The sequence below is a fragment of the Hippoglossus stenolepis genome, chromosome 4, assembly GCF_022539355.2.
Source record: "Hippoglossus stenolepis isolate QCI-W04-F060 chromosome 4, HSTE1.2, whole genome shotgun sequence".
Classification (NCBI taxonomy): Eukaryota; Metazoa; Chordata; class Actinopteri; order Pleuronectiformes; family Pleuronectidae; genus Hippoglossus; species Hippoglossus stenolepis.
Genome location: NC_061486.1, coordinates 18,781,523 through 18,801,604, shown reverse-complemented (window position 1 = coordinate 18,801,604; position 20,082 = coordinate 18,781,523). Strand labels below are relative to the sequence as shown.

The 20,082-nt window shown below is 41.1% G+C and overlaps 1 protein-coding gene across 4 annotated transcripts in view; it reads left to right on the top strand.

Annotated features, from left to right (window-relative positions):
• The window catches only part of usp32 (ubiquitin specific peptidase 32), a 49,702-nt gene extending 29,985 nt beyond the window's left edge, over window positions 1-19,717 (top strand). For 2 of the 4 annotated variants that reach the window (XM_035154895.2, XM_035154893.2), the window contains exons 14-34: window positions 555-736; window positions 1,379-1,513; window positions 3,119-3,284; window positions 5,658-5,815; window positions 6,705-6,786; window positions 6,954-7,028; window positions 7,506-7,644; window positions 7,737-7,842; window positions 8,080-8,253; window positions 9,762-9,936; window positions 10,029-10,180; window positions 11,371-11,482; window positions 11,607-11,806; window positions 12,043-12,227; window positions 13,052-13,138; window positions 13,875-13,995; window positions 14,284-14,475; window positions 14,624-14,849; window positions 14,984-15,432; window positions 15,514-15,606; window positions 15,758-19,717. In XM_035154895.2, coding sequence (XP_035010786.2) covers window positions 555-736; window positions 1,379-1,513; window positions 3,119-3,284; window positions 5,658-5,815; window positions 6,705-6,786; window positions 6,954-7,028; window positions 7,506-7,644; window positions 7,737-7,842; window positions 8,080-8,253; window positions 9,762-9,936; window positions 10,029-10,180; window positions 11,371-11,482; window positions 11,607-11,806; window positions 12,043-12,227; window positions 13,052-13,138; window positions 13,875-13,995; window positions 14,284-14,475; window positions 14,624-14,849; window positions 14,984-15,432; window positions 15,514-15,606; window positions 15,758-15,931 — 3,383 coding nt within the window. In that variant the 3' untranslated portion in view covers window positions 15,932-19,717. The remainder of the gene's footprint in view (window positions 1-554; window positions 737-1,378; window positions 1,514-3,118; window positions 3,285-5,657; window positions 5,816-6,704; window positions 6,787-6,953; window positions 7,029-7,505; window positions 7,645-7,736; window positions 7,843-8,079; window positions 8,254-9,761; window positions 9,937-10,028; window positions 10,181-11,370; window positions 11,483-11,606; window positions 11,807-12,042; window positions 12,228-13,051; window positions 13,139-13,874; window positions 13,996-14,283; window positions 14,476-14,623; window positions 14,850-14,983; window positions 15,433-15,513; window positions 15,607-15,757) is intronic. The other 2 variants (XM_035154894.2, XM_035154898.2) reach the window with 2 other exon arrangements.
• Window positions 19,718-20,082: the final 365 nt, after the last annotated feature.

The window sequence follows — 20,082 nt, the reverse complement described above, 5'->3', positions numbered from 1 at the left end:
TTTTATCATTGATTTGTCAATGAAACTTTGCTGTAATCTGCTTCAACTCTGAAGAAAAGCCGGTCTTCAAAGTATATACACACACATATGTTGCATCAAGTATATCAGACTGCTGTAACGGCCACTTAAATTCAATCGGTCTCACAAAATAGAGACAATTATTTGACATTACATTTAATTCAGCTTTTCAGTGTTCCTGAATGACATGCATTTAATATAATTTAATTGGATCAAAACCTTAAATGCCTGTCATACTAAACTCTCTTGTTTTAGCTTGTTTAACACTGTTTTCACTTTCTGATGAATTCCTATTTCATCGACTTTGCTGTTCTGTCGTGCAATATCAAGTCATCGCGAGTTACTGTAAATTAAACAGTTACCGCAGAAGTTAAAATCCTTTCAGCTCCAATGAAAGGCTGTTCATTTGAAATATCTGCAGGGAAAATGAACCGCAAAGAAGAAGAGTAGTAATGAGTAATTATTAATAGTGATGTTTTAATATGATTTTTCCCATCTATGTGTGTGATCTGGGTGCTTTTACTCCTGTGTCCCAGCAGCCCTGAGCCCTCAGGTAGCTCCGTCCGCTACAGAGAGCTGTTTTGCCCGTCAGCACAACGTATCAGACAACAACAATCAGTGTTTTTCTGGAGCCAATGGACACCTCCCCTCGCAGGTGGCAGCACAAAGACCTGGAGCTATCGACAACCAGTCTCTGGTCACCACCGACCCCATGAAGGCAAGGAGTGTGTGTGTATGTTGTTGTTGAGCGAGTCCTTCTTGGTCTGTTGCATTAAATAAAAAGTGTACAGTAAGTGCATTAACTGTCCCAAGCATGAACTGTTTGGCTTGTTGTTGACTTTCTCTTTGAAAGCAACTTATATTACATATTGTGAGAAGACTGGCTGTCTGTAAAAAGCAGTAGCATCAATCTAGAGCTTTTCAATATGTAAAAAAATAATATTTTATGTTGTTACAGTGGTTTGTGTAATTATTTACTGCTCCAAAGATAGTTTGAGTTTTAATCCTGAGAAACTGGTGCTACATCAGAAAATCAATGTTCCGCAGTCAGGAGGTAATCATGTTGCACAGATCATACATCACATTCATTATCTCTGGCACGTTTGAAATATGAGAACAGTGAAGCTACACAGTTTCAGAGAAGACTCAGAGTGTCGTGCGTTCCCTCTGGGTTTGTGTACTGAACCAGGCTCATCTGTCCTGCAGCTGTTGCACGAAGCCATGCATTGAACACACAGTTGTGATCCTGATCCTTTGACAATAGAAGCAGATCTCACAGCTTGTTGTTCTTAACAGCATTTGCCTTCAGCACATATATAACAAACCAACAAGTGTCTTTCTTTCTGCTGGGCCCCTGCAGGCCCCCACGTTAACCATGGAGGGTGGCAGGCTGAAGCGCTCCCGGCAGCTGGTGCCAGACTTTGAGACGGTGCCAGAGCCGGTGTGGCGGGCGCTCTACCACTGGTACGGTGCCAACCTCAGTCTGCCGCGTCCGGTGAGTAAAGACAACAAAAGAACTTATCTGTGTCATACAGTACTGTCAAATATTCAATACACATGGAATACCCTGAGTGTGACGTCAGAAGAAAATGGCCGTCGTGTAAATGCACATGTAAAAACTCATTGAACACAGTTTATTTTCTCAGTGAAACCTCTGATATTTTAGAAATTATAATGAAATATTAAATTGTAATGTTTCTTAGTTGCAAATTCTATATCTCTTTTCCTAATTTCTTAATATATTTGCTCACATAGGTTCCTGTTCAGATTGACCTTTATCTTTACATGACCGAATACATTATAATGAATTCTACTGTGCCCCAGAGTTCAAGGGAATGGGTCCCAAGTCCAGTCAGACAGGGAAGGTAGGTAAGGGGTTAGTTACTTTAGTTACAGCAAAAAACTTACAAGCAGGAAGAACTTACAGTACTTAGAGTTTAAACTGATTGTTGTCAGTGGCAAAAACACAACTGATCTGTGTTCTGAGAAAACAGGAGACAAAGCTCTACAAAAGGCTGAGACACTGACAAATTAAGTAAAAGAAAAAAACTTGCAGGAAGAACAAATCGTGAGGGGAAAAATCCTAGATCCGCCACTGGTTTGATAGGTTTCCCATTTTACCAATCACGTGCTTTGGTACATCTTCAATTTGCTCAAAGTTGGTCATTCCTAAAAATGGGTTGTTTTTGTCTCTGTCCCATATCAGTGTGAGAGTTAAACTGTTAGAGAGAAGAAAAGGGAATACAATGTCTCCACTATGAATTCTTTAATAGTTTTGGGACCAGCCCTGTCCGTGCATGGTTGAGCAATTTATATTTCTACGGAGAGAGAAATGCCACCTAACCAAGACTTTTGGTTACCAAGTATCCTAATGCCACTACTGGCTAAATGTCATAAGAATGCTCATGACTGGATCCCCTTAGGGTGCTTTTACACCTGAACTGTTAATTCAGTCAGGGTAATGAAATGAACAATGAAAACCGGTCTGCTGTGTGTGTCAGTTTATTTGGTTAACTCGGGCTGGTGTGAAATGTGTCATTTGTACACTGGTGCAGTCTAAACAACTGCACCGTCTGCTCGAAGAAGGGTTTCTCTGGCCAGCTCCAGCTAAGCTCTGGTGCACGATCAGCACATGGATTGTAGGAAAAGTGAAGGAAGCAAACTTGTAAACATGGACCATGATTTAACGATGATAGCACATGGATCAGTGGAGCAGAGGTGTGTTGTGAATGTGTCCAACTCTTACATGTGTTTAGATCCTATTGTAAAAGAGAGTGAAACATAGTGACCACACAGCTGCTGATGATGCAAGATGACAGTCACCAAAACCATGAACTATTGACTATTGAGTTACCTTAGTCCATGTCAGCTTTTGCTTTATTTGAACAAAGTCTCTGAGATCCAATTATATACCATAACTAAAAGGCAACATTGTATTTTCTTTTATTTGTTTCAGCCAAGTGAAATAAATACAGGAGTGAAAGTGACAAAACCCTAGTCACATGTTTCTGGCCTGATCCGTGCACTCAGTGGTTTCATGTAAAGTAGGGAAGAAAAGTTGTTGTGCAGAAACTTGAAACTTTGTCTCTCCCCCCTGCAGGTTATCCTGGAGAGCAAGACGGGCCACGCAGAGCTGGAGCTCTTTCCCCGCTACGTCCTCTTCCTCCGCCAGCAACCAGCAACGCGCTCCCCACAGTCCAACATCTGGGTCAATATGGGTATGACCAGCCTGCGAATGTTCCCTCCGCATATAAACCCCCCAAGAGGTAACGTAAGCCTGCAGCAAGACCAGAGCAAGCCGTCAAATGCTTCACTGAGCAACCCTGCATCCCCCGTTTAATCCTCCTTCAGTGGACTGATCCAGCTCAGGCAGCGCTCTGGAGTGGGCTTGAGAATGAACAGCCCATGAAGGGGAATTACTGCTTATCACTATAAAAGATGAATAATTCAAACTTTCCAGTCTTCACAGACCTTGCCATTCACGTATTAGTTTTGACAATCCTTGTTGTAGTGCTCTACAATGATAGCAGTATTTTAAGTGTTATACTAAAATAATGAAAATGTTTAAACCATATGGAAAACACATTGGAACAGAACATCCTGGATCAAAATTTCTGAAATATCTGTTCTCATCCTTTAGGATTTAGACATTAAAATCACTACCGTTGCTTTTGAAATATTGAATCATTACACTCACTCACTCTTGTTTTTCCCAAATTTTGATCATGTTTTTACAAAACAACAAAAAAGTATTCATAATTGACAAAAGCAAATCCTTCATCCCATGTAATTTCAAACACTAACTGGCCCTTATTTTGAATACAAATTGACATTGCTACAGGTGGAAAGACTGACATTGTAGGAGGGATGTCCGTTACCTCAGATGAAAATCTTTTCTGTCGTTCATCATCAACCTGCCCTCGTCCTTCCTAGTCCCTTAGAGGTGGAGCTACAGAAGTGCACCAAAATCTATGATGAACCAGATTATAGAAACTCCACCAAAAGTAGTTTTAATCACACACATTCTGTTCACCGTTCACTGTGGCCATACAGGTAGAGGGCATAACTCAGCCAAGGTCCAACAGTGTCTATGAAATCACATTTTAAATTCACTCGATCAGGATTTTTATCAAGGTCCATGAATTATTCTCTGAGAAATCAACAAAAATTCTGAAAAACACCCATCTCACAACGTTTAAGAAATTGAAAATCTGCCCCCTGATCTGAATCCACACCAATATTCAATGTTCTTCCTCTGGTCATGCCCCACTCCTCCACAATATTTCATGAGTGTTTTTTGCGTAATCCTGCTAACAAACAAGGAATCAAACGGACAAACAAGCACAGATAGAAACGTACAGTAACCTCCTTGGTGGAGATAATGAAGAAAACTTTTTCATTTCCCTTTTACAATAAATACATTTTATATAGAAGAAAACACTAATACAGTACCATTCAATCAAGTTGAAACAAATTGTACGCACTCATTTAGATATATGAATGATCCATGAAATTGGTGCATCAAAAAATGCAATGTTAAAGAAATAAAAAAATTGAAGCAACAAAGATTAAGCAAAACCACAATTGAATAGGGGGCATAATGTTGCTGAGCATTCATTTCCTGTCACATTGTTTCATGTAGTTTGCTCTCCACCAAATTAAGCAATTTAGTAATTATTCACAATGGAAGTTGTAAACACACACCCACTCACTCCCACAGTAACTGAAAATGAACGTCTCCTGGGTTTATTCTTATCATCCCTTTGCTTGACGTCTAAATGGATATTATGGACAAGTATGAAGTGAAAATGCGTAATTGAAAGAAGAAACAAGATGACAAAGCACTAAGCAGAGACATGCAGAGTTGCTCCAGTATAATCAGATTGTGGATGGCATCAGCACTCAGCAGGAGAGCGCTGATCCAAATCCTACCAACATATCAGCTTTCAGGCCACAGACCTGAGTCCCCAGTGGAGCCTTGTCCTCCACCATGACTCACTCTCTGTCTGAGCAGCTCCTTGTCATTGCTCGGCATTTAGACCCTCGCCTGACATGTGGTAAAGTATCAAATATAAATCGAACAGCATTCAAAAAGAGCAGAGGATGTTTTCCTGTAGTGGTATAATTGAATGGCAAGTCTGTGTTGATGGTTAAGACTGCGTGATGATTTACACTTTGTAGCATTAAAAATCGAATATTTAAACAATTAATTTAATCAAATCTACATCAATGAAATTAATCTTTTGTATTGATTTAACAGGACTAATATTGATTGGTTTGCATTTGATTTAATCCGATCTTTGTCCACTAAGTTGATTGACAAATCAAGTTTGCACTGACTGATAAAACTGCCCTTTTCTTGCTGCTTCCTTACAACTAATCCTCAGTCAGCTGAATGCTGTCGTTAGTATCCATGTTCGTGTGGGTCAATTATGTCAATGATTACTTGCATCTGTAGGCATCTTCTGTGCATAAGACCATGATTGTGGTTGCCATAGCAACCAATCCGATTTAGGCATGTACTTTAGTCATTATGATTCGAGAAAGTTTTAAAATGCAGAAGGATTTTATAATTGCAGTTGGTATTGTCTACCCATTACAAAGACAAATGAAAGTCCTCTCTTCTTTGTACAATCCAGCAGGTAATGTTCCATCCCCCAATGCTCCTCTCAAGAGGGTGCTGGCCTACACAGGCTGCTTCAGCCGTATGGCCACCATCAAGGACATCCACTTCTACCTGTCCCAGAGACTCCGCATCAAGGAGGAGGACATGAGACTCTGGCTCTACAACAGTGAGGTGGGCCACAGAGCTGTCACTACATTCCCCATCACATGTACTGGGGGTTTCACACATCTGTTTTGTCGTATATTGGGCTAAATATTAGCTATTTATCAGCCTTTATTTGGTACAAAACTTCCCATGGTTGTTGATGGTGGGTGCAGGAGGGATGCAAAGGTCAGTTTGTGTCCTGTTATGGTCTCAGCTTGGCCCCTTTAAGTGGTCACCACACCACACGCCACTCCCTCACTACTACTATACTGCAAGGCCTTTTACTTTGATTTGTTTGCACTACTTCTACTACTAATCTGATTAAAGGTTAAGTGTGTACAACATGTCAGCCTCCATAAAGAGGAACCGCTCTAGATGTAAATATAAAGGGGCCATTCTAGGGTGAAGAAAACATCGCAACCCAACAATTCATACAATTTAGATGATTACACACTCGTAAAAACATCACTAGGATTATTTTATATTCAATTTCTGCCAATAGATTCTTTGACCTAAATCTAACACACTGAACGTTTAACATTGTTTTGAAATATGAGTCATGTGAGCACAAAAAAAAATGTATGTGGTACATAAACTGCAATGTGACATGAAGGACCTTTTATAAGACAGGACCTCAGGGTTGCACAGCAATGCAGGTACATTTTGTTGACACACTTGAGTTCTATAAAGTCCCAAACAGATACAGTTTAGGAACTAAAGACATTTGCATTTCATCAAATGAATTGCAGGTAGTTTGTTTTTATCTTTTTTGTTAAAATCCTCTCCGTGACATAAATAATGTCACATGGATTCCATATGTCCCAAGCATATTATGTATATATATATATGATACTGTTTTTTTTCTCAATGAGTTTAATAAACATTTGGGAATATGTTTTTTCTCATTGTTTTGCAGAACTACCTCACCCTCCTGGATGATGAAGATCACACGCTAGAGAGTCTGAAGATCCATGATGAGCAGCAGCTAGTTATAGAAGGTATGAAACACATCCCTTTCTCTATTCAAATTCTCTTCAGGATAAGCAAAAATCCTTCTTCACAGTTAAAAAGAACAGATAATTTCATCAATAATAGGTCATTCTGAATACTGGCACATGAAATTGGGAGTGAAATGTTTTAATCAGAGGAATTTCTTCTGCCACAGTCAGGAACAAAGATATGAGTTGGCCTGAGGAGATGTCTTTCATTGCCAACAGTAGTAAGATGGACAGACACAAAGGTAAGCTGGAAGACACAGTCATGATGAGCTCACTGCTTTTGTACACAAGCAGATCCTGAAAAGATTGAGGTTAACAGAATATTAGAAAAATGCATTTCCCAAAAATCGCTACAAATAATAGGGATACAATCTAAAGCTTATTTTAAAAGGAGAGAGAGAAATGTATTCTGTTTTATCTTTTTCCAAACAGGTTTAGAGTATTTTGAAAATACTTTTAGAATAGTTTAAAATGTTGTTTAATAATATATTATATGTAGTTTTTGAAAAGCATGTATCATCCAAAAACAGTTTGGCCCTAATGTGGGTTATCAATTTGACTTATTTATTTTTCACATTTTTGTCATATGTGTAACAGGAAGGGTCATAAGTGGTAGTCAAATAAAAACATTTGTTACCATGATTCCGTAGATTCCATTGTTTTGCCTCCTTCAGCTATTTCTGTAAATCTGATCAGTGTGTCCTTGTTCATTAACGCAGTTCCCACAGAGAAGGGAGCCACTGGTCTCAGTAACCTTGGCAACACCTGCTTCATGAACTCCAGTATCCAGTGTGTGAGCAACACCAAGCCACTCTCAGACTACTTCATCTCAGGGAGACACCTCTATGAGCTCAATAGGTGCCACTAAAGTGCCTCACTTTTTGTATACATCTTGCCACCATTGTTCAGAGCTTTTCATTTTAACGGGGCCTGTGTTGGTGCATTTACAGAACCAATCCCATTGGGATGCGAGGTCACATGGCCAAGTGTTACGGCGACCTGGTGATGGAGCTGTGGAGCGGCACACAGAAGAATGTGGCTCCCCTCAAACTCAGAGTGAGCAGTTTCATCAGTCTTGAGTCTGCCATGCAAAGCTTTTGTGTAGAATCTGTGTTAAAGTTGTACTTAACTGTTTCTTTAACCTTTCTGCCAGCTGAATCCCTGTTTTATTTTTTTACATATTTGTGCAGTGTCTCAGAAATAGAAGACTTTTTGTCTTTAAAAAATACGTTTAAAAGTAAAGTTAAAATACAAATATTTGATCTACATATATATATATTACTTCCTCTTCAGTGGACGATAGCAAAGTATGCCCCACGGTTCAATGGCTTCCAGCAGCAGGACTCCCAGGAGCTGCTAGCCTTCCTGCTGGATGGTCTACATGAAGATCTAAACCGAGTCCATGAGAAACCTTACGTGGAGCTGAAGGACAGTGATGGCCGGCCTGACTGGGAGGTGGCCTCTGAGGTCAGTCACACCGCTGATCAAACACAGCTATCTACAATTGGAATAAGCCCTATATATATGTCGCTCTGGCATCATGGTCCAGGTCTTCAAGATGTAAAAGGAAACATGCAGGACGCAGCTCGTAGACATCATTCAAAAATGATGCTCTTCATAATTCCACAACTTGAGAATCAGCGTGTTTGACTGTCAGACTGTGTTGCTGCTGATCAGCTGGTTAACATAGTGAAGCATTAAGTCAGAATAGTCAGAAAGAGAGTTATAATAGAAAGAAAGAAGATAATAATAGAAAGAAAGATAATAATAATAATAATAATAATACAAAGAATGAGAGTAATTGCAAGAAAGAGGGTTATAATAGAAAGACTGAAAGAAAGAGGATACAAAATAGAAAGAAAGAGTAATAATAGAAAGAAAGGAGTGTAATGGCAAAAACGAAAAAGAGAGTAATGGCATGAAAGAAAGAGATTCATAGCAAAATAGAAAGAAATTCATAGCAAGATGGGAAGAAAGAAAGAGTAATAGCAAGAAAGAGAGTAACAGTAAGAAAGAAACAAAGAAAAGAAAGTAAAGAAAGAAGGAAGGAAAACAAAACAAAACATTTCTTATGTTAGATAAGAGAAACACAATCATGGTTTTTGTTTTGTGCCGCATCACTCAATAATTTGTTTGCAGGGCCTTTACAGATTCTCAGCATGGTCTCTTTTTTGAAGTCCTATTTCTGCCTTTTACTTTCAAAACTAATGCTGCAAAGAATCAAGTGGATTGGACAGTGTGTGAAGTCATCTGTTTCAGGAAACGTATTCATATATTTAGTGTTTCAGTGAGCGATGTTTATGGAGGCCTGTGTTTAACAGTTCAAAGACAATGGTCTTGTCTCCTCACGCATACAATCTGAGTATATTTCATTATTTGCTGTCATCCATTACCTCCATCAAGTAAAATGAATATATATATATACCAAATGAATATGTTTGGGTTTTCAATGCCTTTTCCCGCCTGTTTTGGGAGATATAGGAACTGGAGCTTAAAATGCAACAAAGTACACAGATTCAATCTGAAATGCTGAATGAGTTAAACAATAGGGGGGTTACTTTTGCAATATTATTGTGTATTTACATTTCATAACTTTAAATTGACAGAATCTCTATTTGACTTTAATATAATAACAAGCAAAAAACAGCACAGCGAAGTTTGGATGAACTCAATTGTAGCTTCTCTGAATCAGATGTGCATCTAGCCTCCCTCTCCTCTGAGATATTTTGTGGTAATGAGCCGTAACATCCTCTGGTGTCCATTCTGAAAGTCAACGGATGAGGAGAGAACAGAGGAATCGATACCAGTCAGTCCATCAGCTGTGCTTTCCTTTAAATTGGTAATGGAGCTGTATTGATGTTCTGTTTGATTCTGGTTGTCCTGAGGGGAGGGATTTGCAGGATTAGTGGTGTGTGATCCCCACAACCCACTGTGTTTATATGTGTGTGTCTGTGTGTGTGTGTCTATGCCTCCAGGCATGGGAGAACCACTTGCGCAGGAACCGTTCCATCGTGGTGGATCTGTTCCACGGTCAGCTCAAGTCCCAGGTGAAATGTAAGACCTGTGGCCACATTAGCGCTCGCTTTGACCCTTTCAACTTCCTGTCTCTACCCCTGCCCATGGACAGCTCCATGCATCTGGAGATCACAGGTGAGGAGGCTGGAAGACGGGGACAGAGACTCTTAGACTGAACTCCTTCTTGTAATAACACGGCTGATCCTTGCCATGTTGTGTGTTTGTAGTCATTAAACTGGACGGCTCCACACCTGTGCGCTATGGCCTGAGGTTGAATATGGATGAAAAGTACACGGGACTGAAGAAACAGCTGAGTGAACTTTGCAGTCTGAAGCCGGAGCAGATCCTTCTGGCTGAGGTCCACACCTCCAACATCAAGGTACTGAGACTGACTGCACCTCGGCTCACAAAGCTGGAAACACAGAGTACTTTAAAGACTTTATCTTTGGTGCTTTACAACACAATTTGATAAATTAAATTAAAGTTCATTCAAATCAAATAAGACTTTATTGTCATTTTACCAGACATACAACTGTAGTGCAGGCAAGTAAGAAACAAACATTTTCTTACTTTCTTAACCAAATTCATGTTATGTCCATTGTATTGGGTCTGAAGCTTTTATTTTAGAGACTAGTAACATCACATGTGTGTCACCCCCTACGTTACAAAGACAGATAAGGACAGTTTAAAGATTTAAAAGGGTCTCATAAAGTTAGCTTAACTTGAGCATTTGAGCACAGCATTCAGATTACTCTCCCTTTCCCCAATCCCAACAACAACCAGTGCCACAGCAGACTGCAGTCCTACCAGGAATGATCTGTCTATCTCTCAGGGTGTCTGCCACTCTAACAGAGACAGTTGGAAAAGAAGAAAACACACAGAACATGTGAACAGCACCATCCTCAGGCAGGGAGGGAGAATAACCACAGCATCAACACACTCAAATACAACAGGGCAATACCAGGTCAAGACATGTCAGCTGATGATATGTTCTCTGCCTTCTCAAACCCTGTGGTAACACTCCTCTAAGCAGCTGCTTTGTAATGAAGCTAAGTGATGCCCACAGAGCAGTGGAGGCTATACAAATGTATCAAAGTGCTTCCAAGTTCAAATGTCCACTGTTCAAATGCAACTGTGGAAATCGAGACAAGTTCTGGATGACCAGAAATCTTCCAGACTAAAGTGTATGTCTGCCGTCGTTTGCAGGGGTTGGTATTTACTTTCTTCATTCCTCCAGGAGTGACCGTTTGCATACACACAGTCCACATGCACAGAGCCCAGCTGTCTTATTGGTGGTTGGGGACCATTTTGACTAAAGACATTATGGAGTGAGGACTTTTAAATAGGCCTCACTTTTTCAAAGACCTGTTTGAGGGGTTTTGGTTTTAGAGTTAGGGTTAGACTTAGGTTTAGGTTAGAGAAGGGGGCTAAGGAATGTATACCAATGAATGTCCTCACTGAGATAGAAACACAAGGTTTTGTGTGTGTGCTTGTACTTTACAGATACACACTACTTGTGCTTGTACAGAATTACAATGAAACACTGATGTACAAATGCTTTGTGTGTAGAACTTCCCTCAGGACAACCAGAAGGTGCGTCTGTCAGTAAACGGCTTCCTGTGTGCGTTTGAGATCCCGGTGCCAGGTTCACCAACGTCCCTGAGCTCGCCCACACTGACAGGTGAGCTGGACAACTCCCACTCTGTGTTTGTATTAACCTTGGCTCTGTCTGAGAGTCCACAGTTGACTAGACACTTGACAGTATTTTTCCTTTCTTTCTGCCTCTCTCTTCTCAACTTCATTAGACATCACCCCAGTGGCCAATGGCTCAGCTGCTAATGGGCACCTGGGCAATAAGTCTGTCCTCATCCCTAACGGTGGGCCCAGCACTATGGTGCCCTGCAGCCCTGACACGCCCCTCGCCAGTGGAGTCGCCAACGGACACATCACACCGGTGCAGGAAAGCCCGTTCATTGGATACATCATCGCCATGCACAGGAAGATGGTGAGAGCTGTACAGCATGTTTAAACAAGTGTTGTGTATAATTGTATGGATAAATGGATGGAAGATTTTTAAATGTATAATCTGTGATAATAATTATAATAATTATTGAATTAACATAATAATCTACATAATTATTCAGGCTACACATTTTTTTTTTCATTATATTATGTAACAGCTGCTTTACCACAGTTTCCCAGTCTGTCCCAGCTCTTACACTCTACTGTGTCCACTTTCAGATGCGCACAGAGCTGTACTTCCTGTCATCTCAGAAGAATCGGCCCAGTTTGTTCGGCATGCCCCTCATAGTTCCCTGCACTGTCCACACCAGTAAGAAAGACCTGTATGACGCCGTCTGGATCCAAGTCTCCCGTCTGGCCAGCCCACTCCCGCCACAGGAAGCTAGTAACCACGCCCAGGACTGGTAGGTTGACACTTTCCTCCCCTCATTTGTTATGTATTCTCTACATGAACAATATCAGTTTGTCCTGACGCCACAATGCTTTACTAGTATCTTTTTCTGAAGTAACCAAGGAAGCTGACACAGATCCTTTCCATCTGACTGGGGGGTATTTACTAAAATGACAGTGTTCTTGTAAATATTGATTTTTTTTTTGCTCTATATTGATAAACATTTGTCTGAGACACCAGATCCTGAGATGAAGACACAAGTTGTGTTTAGTCTGAACAGAAAGAAACTGAGACTTTAGGAAACAATGACACATTCTTTTCATGACTTGACTCCAGCGGTGAAAGCAAAGCGTAGCTAACACTTAATACACAGTTCCACCTTGTCTTCACTCACAAGAAAATAATTCCCTGTCTTTCTCATTCTTAGTATTTTGCCACAAAGCAACTAAATGCTGACGAGAACATCTGCTCTCTGTTGTATCTATGTATGTGAATGTTTTTATTTCAGGTGTAAAGCTACACCACTTGACTGGATAGAGTTCAGTTTAGTTTTAAAATGGCGTTTAGAAATAAAAATGTAATAGTGTGAATGTAGCCTCAGTGTTGCACAGCAAAGAGAACATGGTGGTGAATGGCCAGAGCTGATTCACATACTGTAGCCTTGTTGCTGATCTAAAGCTTCATCCATTTCTTTTATTTACTCCGGGTTCAACCAACTGCTGAAAAACTCATCACATACATAAAACAGAGAAATAGTTTTGTAACACAGACAGTAAGCCTGACATCAGAAGGGAACTAATGGTTCATTCTGTCTCCTCCACATCTGTGAACCTGCAGTGATGACAGTATGGGCTACCAGTACCCCTTCACTTTGCGGGTCGTGGGTAAGGATGGTAACTCGTGTGCCTGGTGTCCCTGGTACAGGTAAGATTTCTTTCATGTCATTATAAAACCCTTATTAATGTTGTATCTTGCATAACCATATTCCAAATTCACCAGATTATTAACTTAGAGTTTTCCCTCATTAACATCGTAATTACTGCTCATTGATAGTAAGTAAGGAGGGCGTGTAAAAAAAACTGAAAAATCTTAATATGCTTTGCCCAGTATCTTCCTTATACAGTATTCTCCCTTAATAACACTTAATAAATATGGTCTTTTCTTGTGTACCAATCATGTTGATGATTTAAAAATAACTGCAAATTAAGTCTTTTTAACTCATAATATTTTGTGAGGTATTTCTTATCAATAATTCACAAGGATTTTGTCACTTTTTTACTCTTCTTAATGAAATAAATCAAAATGGAACCACTGGTGCTTTTATTTTGAAACAACTGGCTTGAGCACACCTTGGAAGTTAATGGTGAATTTATGACTATTAAAGAGCTAATATGCTCCTGTTACACTTGCTGATACTCAAATAGTTAATGATGAATAACTGTACCTTGATATAAGGTATTTCTTATTATTCATTTTCTACAGTCACACTGTTTGAAAACAGAAAACCCAATAAAATCTTTTGAAATCTCCACTTGTTTTTGCGTAAGGTTGATCAGAATGATTAGATTTAATTCAAACAAGGATCGTTTTTAATGGATGGATTCCAGATTTCTGTGCCCAGGTGAATGTATGTACTGCAGCTGCATCTTTATGTTTCCAGGTTCTGTCGAGGCTGTACAATAGACTGCACAGAGGACAGAGCCTGTGTTGGGAATGCTTATATTGCTGTGGACTGGGACCCCACTGCCCTGCACCTCCGCTACCAGACCTCCCAGGAGAGGGTGAGACTTGCATTCACATACGTCACTGTTTGGGACATCACAGACTTGCATTCATTTTATGCAGACTTACTCTAACCATAACTGATACCCTGATGCTTACCAGCATTGTCCTACAAGAACGTGATTTCTCAGGACCACCTTGAGGGAAACGTTAACTTGGACTCAAAGATCAACAGATTAGATTTTTGACCATAATTCACACATTTTTCTTTCACTGTATTGAGGAACCGTGTACTGTGAATACATCCTCACCCCATGCAGTCTCATCACATCATGGTCTCTCTGCAGATTGTGGAGGAGCACTGCAGTGTGGAGCAGTCCCGTCGGGCCCAGGCTGAGCCAATCAGTTTGGACAGCTGTCTGAAGGCCTTCACCAGTGAAGAGGAGCTGGGAGAGGATGAGCTCTATTACTGTTCCAAGTGCAAGACCCATCGGCTAGCCACGAAAAAACTGGACCTCTGGAGGCTGCCACCCATTCTGGTCAGTGGCACGCTTATAAGACTCTGTCGGACCTGAGCTCTTGTCTAACTGTTGTAGTTTTTACCTAGAGCTCTGCGTGGTCATCAGTATTATCAATTACCTTTGCATCAACAATAGGACAACCCTGTTTGTGTGGTCTCCTCACCAGATTGTCCACTTGAAGCGCTTCCAGTTTGTTAATGGTCGCTGGATCAAGTCCCAGAAGATTGTCAAGTTCCCGCGGGGGAACTTTGACCCCAGCGCCTTCCTGGCTCCCAGAGACCTGGAGCAGCACTGCCTCCACTCACGTAGTGAGAGTGAGGATCTACTGAGGGTCGGAGAAGACAACCTGTCCTCCATCTCTGCTCCCGCTGGCTTCTGCAACCTCCCCAAAGGTACCACATGTTGTTCATTACACTGTGTTTGATGATTTCTTGAGAGCCTGAAATAATGTTAAACTAAAGCAATTTTAGTATAACTGAACAGAGCAGTTTATCACCAAGCTGCTTCCTCCATGGTCTCCCAACAGCCTCCCCTGCCTCGAGCAGGAAGTCAGCTCCTTCTCTCAGCCGGACCAGCAGCCCCTCCAGTAGCCCAAAGAGCGGAGGGCGAAGGCCTGGCCGACTACGCCTGCCTCAGCTGGGCAGCAGACACCGCCTGTCTAACAGCAAGGAGAACCTGGATGCAGTTGTAAATCCGGAGGCTGAGCCCCGGGAGGATGCTCCACAGGCAGACACAGAGGGGAGTGCAGTAGCAGGGGCGATGGGCCTTCCTGGATCAGCAGAAGCAAACGCATCAGAGTCAATGTGCAGTACTGAGGCATCCAGCAGCCACTGTGATGTGGTCTTGTTGAACGGTGATACCAACGGGATGAGCTCAGACTGCAGCAGTGAGAGCAACATGGATGCCGACAACTCGCTGCTTCAGCACAGAGACAACATGTGTCTGGACGCCATCTACAACCTCTATGCAATATCAGTAAGTCACTGCCATACGGATAGTTATAATAGACTTACTGTTGGAAACAAATCTAAATATTGTTGTGGTTTGTCTTCTCAGTGCCATTCAGGAATCATGGGAGGAGGCCACTATGTGACGTATGCCAAAAACCCCAATGAGAAGTGGTACTGTTACAACGACAGCAGTTGTAAGGTAAAAAACAGCAGAACAGTTTATATGTTTGTTTTTCACAGTATACCTTTCATAACATATTTACTTTAGAGTTAAATTGGCTAAACATACAATGTCACACCCACACATAACAAACAGAACTCAACTGTGACCTTTTTTCTTTCATGTTTAGGAAGTGCCCTCGGAGGAAGTCGACACCGACTCAGCCTACATCCTCTTCTATGAGCAGCAAGGTGTAAACTACTCCCAGTTCCTGCCAAAGATCGATGGCAAGAAGATGGCCGACACCAGTAGCATGGACGAAGACTTTGAGTCTGACTACAAGAAATACTGTGTCCTCCAGTGATGGCGCATTGTCTTCCATCAGCCAGCACTATGCCTGCTCTCTGCTGCCCCATGCTGCTCTGAGCAGGAAGCACCAGACATTCTGATCAGTCTGAAGAATTCTCACAAACTGCTAATGACCAGAGTCAGACTGTGCTCTCTGTCTTTAGGGATGCGTCGCAGCACTTTCTACACTTGATCGCAAACATGGATTAGTGCAAAGGTTTGCCAAGACAACATGGAAGCCCCGGTGAAAGCACTAAACTGGTGCACTTTGCTCAACCCCTCCTCCCCTTCCTTCCCCTCCTCCTCCTCACGTGAACAACATCCGCCATAACATACATGTAACATATACTCGCATACTAACACATCTCTGAATGTATGCCAGTATGGCCAAGTCATGAAGTGATGTTGCTTTGTTATTGTGCATTTATCATTTGTGATGTCAGAGTGGGGAAAAAGAGACAACTGGAGTTAACGTGTGATCTGAGCCCGGATATCTTACCTGCAGAAGGAAAATAGTAAGACTACGTAATGCTTTCTATTTGTAAATGCACAGCCAATGATTGAAGACACTTTTAATGCCAAGTGTAAACAGAGCCCAAACCGTGTGCGTTGATGTCACATTTGATGCCACAAGTCAACATGATGATGAAATCTGGTGTCTGGTAAACTTTAAAAAAAGTGGTTCTAGTAGTGATTGTTTCACGAAGGAAGATTTAAGTCATATGCTACCTCATTGCTTCTTGCAGCCGCTCAGCCACTTGTACCCTAAAAGTCTGACAGTATTAATAATATAAAAATGCGTCCTTCCTGTAGGAGACATGGTACAAACATTTCACCCCCACCCAATCAATCTGCCCCCCCTTATGGGGATAATCACACACATCCCGATGACCACATGAAATTAGGCGCTTTTGCCAAAACTGTTTCATCCTGCAGCTGCCATATATCAGTGTTGATTTGTGCAATGTTGATCTGTGTGTATCCATAACTTCGCGGAGAATCTCTGAAAAGCTTGAGCAGGAATCTTTGATTTGCTTAGGACAGGTGCCATGATTTCAGAAGAGACATGCTTATATAATAATTAATATACAACATATGTTTGATATTTCTTTTCTTTTTATACTGCACATGCATTGTTTTTTTTTTTATAGATTTGTTGTTTTGAAACAGGCCTCAGGAGCCCCTTCAGGTCAGGGATGATATTTATCTCAAAGCCACACTTAGAGCAGTCAGGCTCATCTTCACAGCTCTGTCTCAACATGTACCTTTCACCCACTGCAGGTGAGATTCAAACCCGTCCGTGACACTAACGTTCGCACCCTCCCAAATAAGAAAGGAGAAAAAGAAGTGATCAACAATTAATTCACCTTCATTTTAACATTGTTACTTAAAGAGTAATTTTAAAGACTGCTCCACAGATTTAGCATCACACTCCTCTAGCACCCCTGAACTTACCTGGACAGCTTAACAAACAGGAATCCAAATCTGTGCAGCAGAACCAAAGATGTCGTCTTTTTAATTCCCCACATTCTTAGTTATAGTCAAAACCTGGCTTCTACATCACCTACAGTGCAATTTAACTTAAATTAGCTGCTAGTAGCCTCAAACCTGAAGTCTCCAGGAGACACGAGGAGCAGGCTACAGAGTCTGTCCAGCTCACTTCTTTCTAAATTCACTCCCAAGATTTTCTAAATCATATTCTTCAGCTCAATGGCTGTAGGTAAAGAAGGAATGCGAAGACTGCTCCCTTAAATTGAAGTTAAACATATGCCCAACATATCGCCCGAGTAGAAGATGGTCCAGTAGTAGTAGTGGTAGCAGCTGTAGTGTTCCTGGTGTCACTGATGGCTGTGTTGGCACTTACCTGAACCTCCAACCACACTCAACAACGATGTCACAGTGTCATGGGGTAAACCTGTACATCCCTGCAGTCGGGTGAGAAGTTGACCCTGCTAAATATCTGTGGAAGCTTTAGTAACACTGGATTACTAACTGGGTAGAGTGGCCACCTCCACTTCCCAGACTCTTATGGGCCCAAAACTAATTTAAAAAACTGCTAATTTAGTTGATACTATGTGCAGTTAGATATGAACTTATTTGACAAGGGCCTCAGGAGGTCCTGTGTCCAAATCTAGTTTTAATACCTTCAGTATTTCACTTGTCACTATAATTGTATTTCTAAATATTATTTTTGTTGAATCTATCTTTTATTCATTTATCATAAACTAACTTTATTCCCGTTCTTGTTCATGGGTTAATCTGTCCCCGTGGACCCAGAATACCCCATGGACCCAGTTATGTCTATGTGAACTCATTGGTAGGTGATGTGGTACAGTGAGAGACAGTCATTTAAATTAATCCCTAGTGTCATATCATATATCATATCATCATAATCCCACTGGATTTCAACAAATACAAGAAAAACACAACACAACTCCAGTACCTGAAGTAAAGGAAACGATAACAACATTTCAGATCGGCTGATGATTTAAGTTGACTGTTTATTTATACTTAAAACTAACCAAAGCCTGTTGAATCTGTTGAGAGCTAAGGCATGTGTCTGGACAGTAGTTGTATCTGTTATCTTATCACTCATCACTGGACCCAACATTTAGATAATGTATATCTTTTTTTTTTTTTCTTTGTGCTGAATCTAAATACCCGTTAAATGTAAATTCTAAATTCTGTTGCTCTTCTTATCTGAAGGTTTGATGTGACTGTTGAGGTTAGTTTGTAATGAACAAACGCATGTGTTGCTGTGCAGAGTCCTGCAGCAGAGATGAGTCTGCTGTGTGGGACTCTAATCACTGTGAACAGACTGCGGACGATTTTCCCACTTTGTCTTCTAGATCACATGAGATGAATCGTTGTGTTCGCCCCTTTTAGCTGCTGTATTTATGAGAAGGTGGTGTCATTATGGACGTCTGTGTGTGGAGAGATCTCTGTCACTGTTCCCTTCCTTTGCAGAGTATGTTTATTGAACAAATGGAAATGTACATACAAGGGCTCTCTTTGAATGAGCTCTTTTTTTTCCTCCCTCCTTTGCACCGAGCTGTAGCCCATGCCCAGTTTCTGTCCGTGTTTGTCATCACATGGCTCAAAGGGAAGCATTTAACTAAGGATCTGTCTCTTCAGTCCCCAATTGGAAATGTCTGCTTCCTTTAATGTTGCAATAGCTGTCAAATTATTTTACTCCCCTTTGGCCCTCAAACGACTACTTGTGTGATGCTATGCTAACTACACCTGTGGCTTCAACTGTATTAGCAAAAATACAATGTTTAGAGTTGAGGGTAATTTCAGCACAACTTTTATAATCCCGGAACAAAGATTTTTCTGCCCAACAGAACTGAGCTCTGAAGCTGAAACTGGGCGAACGCTGATCCTGTAAAACACGGGGCTCAAATCGGAAACCCCTCCCCTCTCTAGAAGCCCTGCCCCCCCCCCACCACCACCACCACCACCACCACCAGAAGAAAGGTTCAGGGTCGCAGACAGTGCAATCTACTACTGAGCTATCTGTCAGTGTCTGTAGCCTCTTTTTATTTAAGTTCATTTCTGTTGGATCTGAACCAGACGTGTTAATTTAAAGAAATTTTTTTAAGGTGTTTGTTGAAAGAAAGTGACGTTGCACTGACATGAAAACATGTACATAAAAATGTGTTTTGTAAATAAGCCAATGAAAAGTATGTATTTGAATATGAACTGTACAAAATACTGTACTTGTAGTTGTATATGGAGTGATACTGTTGATCTGTAACTAAATATCCAACAAACGAATTAAATTCTGCAGAGCAAAAAATGACAGCAGATTGAAATGTTTTCATTTATGTCCGGGGGGGGGGAAATGCATTTTTTGTTGTCGGAAATGATGTGGGACTGACACTCACCTGGTTGGTCCGTCCATCACTATGTTCTGGAGCGGATGGATTACAAGAAGAGTTGGTACAGACGTTCATGAATTATACCTTTGGTGATCCATCACCTTTTTTCAGCCAAGGTGAACCTGGTGCTAAGGCGGCTTCAGAGCTGGTTCAGCTTCACCTTTTAAGAACAGAGCTTTTCAAGGGGCTAGATTCACCATAGAGCCTCTATACGATTTCCTTGTAACACTAGCAACGACTTCAATCACAGCATCAACAACGGCAGACTACAGCGTCTTTTTTCAAT